This window comes from Centroberyx affinis, unplaced genomic scaffold (genome assembly GCF_046629955.1).
Source record: "Centroberyx affinis isolate AG114_WGS23_722 - 3 ecotype Tasmania unplaced genomic scaffold, CSIRO-AGI_Caff_v1 ptg000369l_1, whole genome shotgun sequence".
In the NCBI taxonomy this organism is placed as follows: domain Eukaryota; kingdom Metazoa; phylum Chordata; class Actinopteri; order Beryciformes; family Berycidae; genus Centroberyx; species Centroberyx affinis.
The window spans coordinates 1,071,228-1,082,142 of NW_027279040.1; the positions used below are offsets into that span (position 1 = coordinate 1,071,228).

General features: G+C 39.5%; 1 protein-coding gene across 1 annotated transcript; it reads right to left on the reverse strand.

The window, feature by feature from the left end:
* Window positions 1-324: 324 nt before the first annotated feature.
* Window positions 325-8,430, reverse strand: bmal1b (basic helix-loop-helix ARNT like 1b). Its single transcript, XM_071515786.1, has 17 exons — window positions 8,366-8,430; window positions 8,084-8,258; window positions 6,995-7,033; window positions 6,764-6,802; window positions 6,480-6,637; window positions 6,302-6,381; window positions 5,035-5,127; window positions 4,706-4,823; window positions 4,284-4,433; window positions 3,896-4,142; window positions 3,056-3,162; window positions 2,735-2,885; window positions 2,108-2,193; window positions 1,906-2,014; window positions 868-961; window positions 609-702; window positions 325-482 (listed from the first exon to the last, which is right to left on the reverse strand). Exons 2-17 carry the CDS (start codon window positions 8,233-8,235, stop codon window positions 325-327), a joined length of 1,875 nt encoding a protein of 624 aa, XP_071371887.1. The 5' UTR covers window positions 8,236-8,258; window positions 8,366-8,430.
* Window positions 8,431-10,915: the final 2,485 nt, after the last annotated feature.

Below are 10,915 nucleotides of genomic sequence, written 5' to 3' on the forward strand. Positions count from 1 at the left end.
AGAAATACTGAACACAGTAGCTCTAATTTGTAGTGTAAAAAGACACCAAAACAATTTGAAATGTCTACAAATGCGCTAGTTTCGACGCCAGTGCGGGTGAACAGACAGAAAAGCTTTTATATTATGCGGCATTTCCACTTCAGCATAATACTGCACACAACAGGACTGTACACCATGGCTCTTCCTGTCCTGGCTTAATTCGGCCATACTGTGAGATCAGCGCAAAAGACCAGTTCGTGGAGTATGAAACACTAATGCAGGTCACACTCGTACACTGAAAACTGTGGACGCTGCATGACCTTGATCCCTGTTACATGTCCAGCTTCACAGGGGCCAGGGCAGGTCGCTGAAGTCCACTGGGCCTCCTAGGCCTGCATCAGCTTCTAGCAAACTCATTATTACAGCCATCGCTGCCTCATCGTTGCTGGGGCTGCTGGATCCCGGCTCATCCATGATGTCTATACTAATGTGGGAATTATCACCTGTGCAGACAGACGCAACAGTAAAAAAGTGTTATCTTGTGCTTGGGGAATAAAAAACAGAAATGTCCTAAAACTGTGAAAATAATGTCTTTCAATGAAATATTGAAAGATAAAAATGATACATACTTAAAATGGAATTGTTGGAGTAAGGATAGCCTATGGAGTCGGGTCCCAGTATTATTCCTCCTGAGGAAACGTCTGGAGGTCCGCCATTTTGGATCTGTGATATGAGTGGAGTTGTGATGAGCTGAGGCGTTCAGGTTCAAAAAGAGGGAATTGTATACATATCTAACATTTGATTCTATCTGAGGTTTTCTAATGCAGAAGAGCAGGAGTGTTAAGAGACTTCATGTGTAGGAGTAGGACTGGTGGAAGGATCCGTTACCTTCTTTCCTCCTGGTGAAGAAGTAACTGAGGGTGGAGTGCTGGTGATGTTGTGTGGACTAGAGCCGCAGCTCGACGGAGAGGAGCCTCGAATCCTGCAAGAGTCACATCAGCAATGTTGTACATTATATCCAACTTCTGCACATAAACAGAAGGGGACTGAGAATGGCACACTGGGTGCAGCAGGTGGGAGATGGTCAAGTTTGTCAAATCTTCTCAAGGGCTCCAGAATTCATAGTGACCCTGTTTAGCCAAGTCCAATTCTAAACATGGAAATTAAAGAATAGTATGGTAATGGTGATGTCAAATTAGTAATATATATCAATGGCACCATGAACACCTAATTTCCTTTGATGTCATCTCTGTGTTAGTAAATTAAGTGCTCATTATGTTGCTCCTATTAGCAAATTATTCAAATCTGCATCACAATATCAATAGTTTATACATAGGCCATTTTCCCATCTGAAAAATAACCTACACAGTAAAACAAATTTGCTTTTAATAACAGACGTGACTTTTTGGCTCCGATTTGCTTTCTGTGGGACTATGGTATACGTTATATTCAGTATTAAGTGAATACTCATTTTAGTATGTAGCCAAAATGTCTTTAACCATATTTCATTGTATTCTGGAAGTCTGTAACTTAGAAACGTCTCACTTTTCATATCTTATTCAAACTTTTTTGAATTTTCGTACATACATATAATCTAGCCAGATTCTTTAGGGCATCCTGAAACACGGGAGACCCAGAGCTAAAAGAGCTCTTCGACTGTCATTCTTCGACTCCACATCCGCTATCAAGCAGTTTATACCCACAAACGAAAGCAGACAGTCTGCATTTCAACCTCACTGACATTTCCCATCAAAAGTAACAGGAGTAGGGAGACAAAACCTCAGTGTGTTGCCAAATAGTGTGGCTTGTGTACTTGAGGAACTTTCTGGCTTTAATATATCATGGCTACAGTATGTCTATCAATACCTGCTTCATTATTATGATTTAATATTCTCAGTATTAGCTGGGAGAGGTGGATGTTGTTACCTCTGGATTTCCATCACTTCCTCTGCAATCATGCGGCCGATCTTTCCAGCTCCTGCCCTCGTACCACCAGGGATTCCAGGCACAGTTTGGATTGCTCGCTTCCCCGCACCTGCAACAACAACAGGCCATGAGATACACATCTATTGCTCTGCAGTGGTGGTTGAGATTAAACACAGACAGCCAAAGGAGAAGGCTGTCTTACCGTCGCCTGGCATCAGTACGCTGTCCATGCTCTGTGGGGAGGCAGCGAGCTGATGGTAGCTATCAGCTCCGTCAACAGCAGAACTGCTTTGATGAGGGGAAAGAGAAAGAAAGAGGAAGCTATCGTGATTGCTCATCATTTCACACCTAAATACTTTCCTTTAGTTTACAGTTCTAGCTTGACATACAGTAGTTATACAGTAGTAGTCATTGTAGTCCCCCATCCTGCATCTACCCTGCACTGGTAATCCAGCTTAAAATTGAAAACAATTTTCCTTTGATTGTTATTGATTATTGGTATAACACAAAACTTGTCTCTCTGCTGATAGCCTAACAGAAAATTTAGATTTTTCCAAACCTCCTCTCTGGTATAAAGCTTCTGTACTGTAAAAAGTGGGATTTCTACAATGACTACATCTATAAAAGTACAAAGCAAATGAAACAGTACAAACGCTAACATTGGACACCAATCCTCTCCATATAAGTAGTAACATACAACTGAAAATACAGTATCATCATGGAAGAAACAGCAAAAGAAAACAATGACCTTGTAACAGAAGGGCAATACTACATGATATTTATGACGAGGTCGTCGTGATTTGTAACAGGAAAAGACAGGTGTACTTACGAGACTACAGTATTGGTCGAGACAATGTACTCCACTTCTTTGGTCCAAGGGTTCATGAAACTGAACCAGCAGCTCCTGAGCACGATGAATGAGCCGTCTTTTATTTTTAACTTGTAGCAGTTCGTATTGATCTTCTCTCTCATCTGCAGCACTGAAAAGAGACAGCGACAGAGGGGAAGTTGGAGTGGTAATGGATGGAGGCCGACTAGACCTCTTATCTGGACTTTTAGCCTTTCTGTGTTTTTGGCGCAGACTTATGAAAGCGTTTATGTACAATTGCAATAACTCAGATGTTGTGATGGCCTTGCTTGAGATACATACCTTGCCTATGGCATTCTGCTAAATGACCAATATCGTCTTGATGAAAATATTCGTAAAACGAAGTTCCAAGCAACTCTTGAGGTAGATAAGCCAAAATGGCTGTAGCCCTGAAAAAGAAAGGAGCAGATTATACACTTGCAAAATTCCTGTTTGTTAACGGTTAGTCATTAAAGATTAGTCATAGTGGAGATTTTTTTCATTCAAAAAACACATTTTAATGTAAGCACTACTAGCTGCAACTTGATTGTGAATCCCCTTGTTGAATTGCAACCAAAATATATATAATTACACCACACCATCAAGACTATCAAGACATTCCACATGTATTAAAGTAGTTTCATTTTTCACAGTGACATGTTGAGGCCCTATTGTTTCTGAGGGCAGTGGTGTGGTACTTTCAGTTTGCATAGTCTGAACTCTTGTCTGCCCTCTGGGCTTCATTTTCACATCCAGTGATAAAATTTCTCTGCTGCTAAATGTGGATGTTGAAAAAAAGAAATGCAATGAGTTGTCATCTTCAATACAGAACCAGACTGCTGACAGCACCCAGCCAAAGAAGCAGCCTCTAGAGTCAAATGGCACTTCTATTATTTCATATTCTGTTTTGTTTGCCTGCAACCCTTCCAAGATTTGGTGGTGCTTAAAAACACTAAACTTGGTGTCATTTTGGTTTTTTTTGTGGCGGTGGGGTGAAAGGACCGCTGCTGTCAAGACATATCTATGTAAAAAAAAACATTAAATTCAATGTTGGTTTTTTTTACTGTGAGTGTCAGCTCTATGTGGAAAATGATATGAAAACTTCAATCAATTTCAGTCCATTTCTGTGGTAAACACTCTCACCTCTGATCTACAAAGACAAACTTCCCATCGATAGCGTGGCGCGACACATACTCTGTGGGCTTCACCCGGATGTCACCGTTTACTGGCTGAGGCACAATGTGGGGATGCAACCGACCGATAGCCACCAGGCAGCTTAAGTTACATCCCTCATTGTCAGGCTCATTATCTTCGTCCAGACCCATCTTAGTGGGAGGCCAGCTCTTCAGGTAGCCAGTGCTGTGAATGGTGCAGAAGCTCTTCCTATCAGCTGCGAATGAAGGAGAAATGTTGTTAAAATGTATTGTAAAAAATGAGTAGGATACTGTGAGCCTTTGATGAAGCAGCACGACACAATAAGCTGGTTCAAGAGAAGCTGGAGGCAGATGAAGAAGAAAGGGGGGGGGGGTACCTTTTTTTTTGGAGCAGGTGGAGGAAAAGTCCTTGTCCTCCACTTTTACCGGGGGTCGGTTGCACTTCATCCTGCAGAAGAACGAGCGTCTGGCTCCTGAACAGAGTCTGGAAGGACCTGGAGTGATGTCTGACTTCACTGGAAGACCAGCTGGAAAACAAACGTACAAAAACCCAAAACAAAATAGTTTAGATCTCAGAAAGATGACCATACTATCACCAGTAAATGTAAGGTAGATTGCATGTATTATTCAGAGTTTATGCTTTTATCTTTATTATAACTTTAATATCAACATCCAACACCATCTTAGTTTCCATCTGTGACATTCTTTTGGCTGCGGTAAAGCCTGCATGCACTCAGCCATACACAGAGACACGCCAGAAAACTTCAATGAGAATCAATGAGGCATCGATGAGAATTACTTTTGGCATCTATGAGTCTCTCTCGCGGCGCGGTGTCTGATGACGACAGCTGCTCCTTGACTTTGGCGATGTCTTTAGGATGCAGGTAATCAAACAGACTCTGGCCAATCAGGTCGTTCTGGAGAGAACAGGCAGGAGTAAGGGATGAGGGTGCAAGATGACACCTTACTACATATTATACACACAATATACACACACACAATACAACACAATATGACATTCTGTGGGAATATTTACTTCATTAGTGATAAATAAGTCACACATTGCGGTAAGGAATACAGCTGTGTTTTCATTTAGTTAACATTAACAAAATATTGAAGAGCACATACTTGGCTAAAGTTTAGGATCTTGTAGACTGACTCAGAAACAAACAGTATCTTCCCTCGATCACAGCCAACAACAAACAGAAAGCCATCGGATGCCTGTGGAGAAAGATGGAGAGGGTTAGAAGAAGAAGAAGAAGAAGAACAGGAGAGACTAAAATAAAGCCTTTTTGCACCTGTCATGGTCACATAGGTGTAAATTATATCACAATCTAATTATTTTGTCCACATAATGGTTATAAAATTTCAGTGGCATTTAAATCTTTTGAAAGGCGGCACAGAGACTTTGTGCAGAGTTTGGCCATTCAGAATGGCGGCTATCATTGCTGTAAGACGCAGCATCATCACCAGAAAGTCAGGCAAGCAAGAAGGCATTCTAACTAGAATCTCAATTCAGATCAGAGAATGTTCAAATTATGAAGGACGCTTTAGGACGCAAGGGTGCCTTGGTGGATTATTATTATAGCAGATGCATGTAATTTGTGCTTGCAGGAGGTATTTGCTCGCACACTGGTCTTTTCGGGCTTGTTTGCACCATAACCTGATTTGCATACATTTCTGAGTAAATAAGATGAAATTGTTGCTTTTAGCTCAAGCAACTGAGGTGCAAAAAATTCCCAAATTGCCCTTGTAATGCAATCTGAGTGAATCTGGACCTGGAATCTGGAGTCATTTGCATACTCAAATCTGAGTATGCTGTCGAGCTAACAGATGATGTGGGGTTTTTTTATATATATATATATTTTAACTTATTCATAATTTGGGACAACTAGAAATCAAGACAAAACTTTTGTTGTCTTTTTTTAGCCAGGTCTTCGAATAACATCCCACTGCAGTTTATATTACTCCAATGGGCTTTGTTAATGGGCAACTGTAATGAAATGAGATGTAAGGAAAGAAAAGAGAGAAAGCCACAAGAAAAAAGATGAATGATGAGGACTGATTTGAAGCAAGTCTAGCAAGTCTAGAATTGCTACTATAGTTAGATAACTGGGTAATTATGCACTTTTTTCAAACCAGCAGCACTGAGCAACATTGTCTGTAGTAGCTCAGAAACTATTGCAAATTATGTCAAGCCACTGTGCGCAGAGTAATGTTTTTTAATAAATAAGCACAACCTGCACTCAAATGAGCCCAAAGCATCAAATGTATGAGATAAGATTACAAAGGCTTGCACTGATATTTATTTGCCTGGCAGATTGCTGTGGAAAAAAACTTTGAGTCATAGAATACGTTTCAGTCTGATAAACAAAGACAACCATGACAGACCTACCCTCAGTATTAAGTGCTTCAGTTCATCATCTGACAGGAAGGCAGGTTTGTAGTTAGCTTCTGTGTAAGGGTTAGCAGCACCTGGTTTTCAGAGAGAGAAAAAAACATTAGACGGCTCTTTTAATAGGAATCATCTTCAATTAGTAACCGTAAAAATCCATCTTCTCTCATTCGCTCACCTCGTAAGGTCTTCATGTGTTGGACCGCCATACGCAGCACTGTGAGTTTGTCCAGTTTGCGGGACATAGCGCTGCATGTAGGCACTAATGATGCCAGCTCGTCTATGAAGCTGTTCATCTTATCCCTACGCCTCTTCTCAATCTGACTGTGAGCCTCCCTGGAACACAAAGAGTAAAGAGATTGTTCATAGTACTACAGCGGTTTCCATACTTGCTTTCATACTAACATGGCATAATACAGAAATCCACATTAATTTCTGCGTGTGAAAAGTATCTTTGGTTACCTGGCATTCTTTATTCGGCCTTGCTGGTCACCACAGTCTCTGTAGAAATAAGATGGGATTCAAAAAGCATGTTAGACTTAACAAATAGAGTTGAATTCAACAGCCTCCTTTAAGAAAGTCACTTTGTTCTTACTTCACTACAGTGAAGCAATAATTGAATCCATGTTTCACAGAAATAAAAACAGTATATCAAGTATTCTGATCTTTAACAGATAGTTTAGATCACTTTACCTTGCAATATGTTTCTCCTTGTACGTGTCTGTGCCATCCCTTTGAGAAGGCACAGCTATGTTAGTAAACAACTTATCACGATTTCAAATCCCAACAAAATTTGTCATGTAATAAATTTTAATATGAAAAAATGAAGATAACTAAGAATAAAATAAACAAAATGGAGTATTTGATCAACATGCTGTAAGAACTGCAATACTGCATTCAATTTGTTTCTGACTGTACCATCTGACACTGGTTATTATTTCAAATCATTTATCCTATAAAAGGGTGCATGCAAAGGTGTCAAACAGTGCAATGTGTCTTTACAGACCTCATCGCCTTTATGTTGGTAAAAGTGAAAGATTTTGTACTAAAGCTCATTGTTTAAACATAGTTCACATCTGATCTGCTGTAGTAGACTACTCTCTACTCACATTCTTCACACTTTTTGTAAACCACATAAGGACAAGTATGTGTATTTAAAAACACATTACATAACAAATCACGTGGTTGTAACCTTAAACTACGATGTCATTAGTCATTACATGTGTTAATGTAGCATCAGCAAATTCTGATAACCAAGTTGCTGAGGTGTGATGTGATGGAATTGGCCTCCATGGGCCACCGGCCAGTCTAGCCACAAGCAACTTTAAGTTTTTACGCAACTATCTTTTTTCTGTTTTTTTTTCTGTTTTTTGTGTGTGAAGCTAGCAGGTCTGATAAATTAGTTCACCTATTGCGGAGCATAAGAGTGCAATAATACCGCTTCCGAGCTAATCTATAAACAAATCCAAACAAAATCCATCACTTCTGTGAAGGCAAGAATATTTGATCTTAAACTCCAAATATTTTATTTCAAGGAGTAGTCATTCCAAATTTTGCAACCAGATCCAGTAAAAAGTCTACATTAGTAAATCTTAATTTGGAATATCCTTATCCCCTCAACAGACTGGTTTTTACTAATAAACAATAAGAAAATTGTTTATTCAAACAACGGAAAATGTAACAAACATCCAAATAAAATACAACAAACCCAAAAAGAAAGAAACATGACATTAACAACATGCTGGTGGCAGTAGGACAGTGTCTAACTGCCATCTGACTTACTGGTACACAGTGCAGCTGCCTTTCCTCTTGCGAGTGTAGTCCATGCTCGCTGTGCCTATGGAGCTGCTGATCAGGCTGGTGGATCCTGGGGACATGAACTCACTCATGGTGGATGAAATGTCCATTCTTTGGTCTGCCATTAGATCATCCATGTGGAGACGACTTGATACAAGTACTGAGGACATGAAGTAAAGCAGTTGAGCACCAGAGAGTGGAATTCAGATTTCTCATCAAGTTAAAAACACCACATGGTGAACAACAGCTGTTTTATGTAACACTCACCTCAAGTTTTCATCGGGGGAGCGACTCTCATCTTATTCGCCCGCTTGCCAGTACTCCCACCTGAGAGACAAGGCAGTTTAGCATCAGTTCATGGGATATATAAGAAAGAGGAAACTGAAGCCCGATCAAGATATGACAAAGCCCTTTAAGCTGAGCGAGTCCGGTAGACAAGATGACTAATCCAGGAGCCTAAAATGATGTAAGGGGATATGCATCTCTGCACTGGAGATCAAAATCAGCCTTGCATAAGGAGGGAAACATTAAAAACATTTACCAATACGCAGGATCTGATGTATTTATCCTGTGCAACATTAAAATAGAGTGAGGAATAACGTAGAAACACAACAGGTCTAAAAGACTTCACAGTAACACTCACTTCTCAGCAAAAGTAGCACCACACCACACCTAAAATACACTGATGTGACTTCTACATTAAAGACCATAGAGTGAAGGGTTGGCTGAACCTGCTAATTAGAAACACAAATCAGATCAGACACAGCAATGGACCAACAGTCATAGGCAAAACGGGCGGACGACCAAAACCACACTATCAAACTATGAACAACAGAAACAGATATAACCAAGGCTGAATCTGCATTCTGTTGTGGTTTAGTACAGCATTATTCAAATTATCCCCAGCAAGCATGAACAACAAAGATGCATACAAAATGTTTACATGCCAAAGGATATTATCTTGGAATACAAAAAAAACAAATCACAGGAAATAATTATGTAACATTAAACATAGAAAATATACATATATCTCATATATGACCAGAAAATCCAGAGATGGAAATATCAGGAAATATCAAGAGTGAACACAGGACCGGAGAGATCACATTCATCACGAGCCCGTGTATCTTATCTTCACATTATCTAAGTCAGTAATGTGACTTTTTGTTGCCTCACTTTTTATCTCCTGGGATAAAACCAATGTTTGCTCCTCCCAACGCAACCGCCTCATGTTACTAAACATGACAATCCTTTTTCTTTTTAGCCGCATTAGAAAATGTTATTAGCCTCATAGATGGCGAGCTTTTCAGGTCTTGAAAAACAGCTGATTGGCATTAAAAATATTGACACTAAAGGTTAATGTGGCGTAGCTTGCTGCTGCTGTAATCAGACCAGAACTAATGCTCCCTTCTGCCTTAAAGTCTTCTTGTCATAATTTGGTTCTTAACTGACCTGTTTTTCCTCCACTGTTTCAGCATTATGTGCCAGCATCGGCTATTTCATCGAATCAAACTGAATTAAAAGTCCCATATTACAGGAATTCAAATCTTCCTCTATCAAGGATGTTTCCTGAAGACACTTGTTAAAATTAGATTTTGTTTGAGTGGTTACATATAAAGTTATTGCATTTTAAAAGTTCCAATTGTTAAAGGCAGTTTCAGACTAACTTCAGTAAACGCATAATTGCTGAAATCCTTCCAATCAGAGCATTTGAAAACAGTATAATATAGGACCTTTAAACCAAGTAATTTCTTGGAAGTGCCAGATACTTTATCACTTCAACCCTCATCGTCACATTCTGACCTGATCTCAGATACATAACATAAATATCAAAGCTAGTCACAGGATAACAAGCTGAGTAATCTAGCGCTTAAAGGGGAATACCACTAAATTTCAGCATTGCAATGTCAGCTGTATACTCTGTGACTGTTCACAGTCACTATAAGTGGCCATTTACTATTGTCTCCCCTACATGAGATAGGTGGTTTCACCCTCTAATTCGTCTTGTCAAACCAATGTAAAGCAAAGCGGATGGATTGAAAGAGATGGACAGTACCCAGGATGATGTTCTGTGACAACAATCCATTTTCTGGATTTGAACAGACAAGATTACCATAAAAATCCTTTCAGATGTAAAACTTCAGACAAATGAAATCCACAAAGTCAGTCCCCCATTAACTGTCAATGGAACAACTGCAGGCTGTATGTCAGCATGACATCACAGATTAGAGTTGTTTATGATTACAAATGCTGATTGGACGATCCATGGCCATGATTATTATTAAGTATTTTTCAAGCATTCAAGTACAGCTCATCATGTACCAAAAAAAGAAAGATAAAAGAAAAACAACCATCAGTCTGCTGATAATTTATGGGAAAATAGAGAGGGTTCACTATTCAGTCTTGTTTTGGGTAAAAGAGGTAACTATTTGTGAATGAAAGAATAAAAGAGATGGCAGTTGAGATGAAATAATCAAGTCTAATAGAACTGGCATATAGGTGAAAGACATGACCTTTCTGGAAATTCGGTGGAGGAATTGGATATAGGTTTGCCATATTTCTTGAAAAATTGTGGGAGGACCATTGGTATCTGCATCAGAGAATTCAAAAACATTTAATAATCTACTACTGAACCTGGATTGTTGTGTTGTTCCATGTGAAAACCTTTTTTTATATGTTAAGAATTTATCTCTCAATCCTTTCTACTATGAGTGAAAGTAGGTCTGCTCCCACGTAATTACTGTGGCTAGAGGATACTATACTGTATAGTGTGCCATCAAGGCACACACACACATCCTGTGCACACATACAAACACA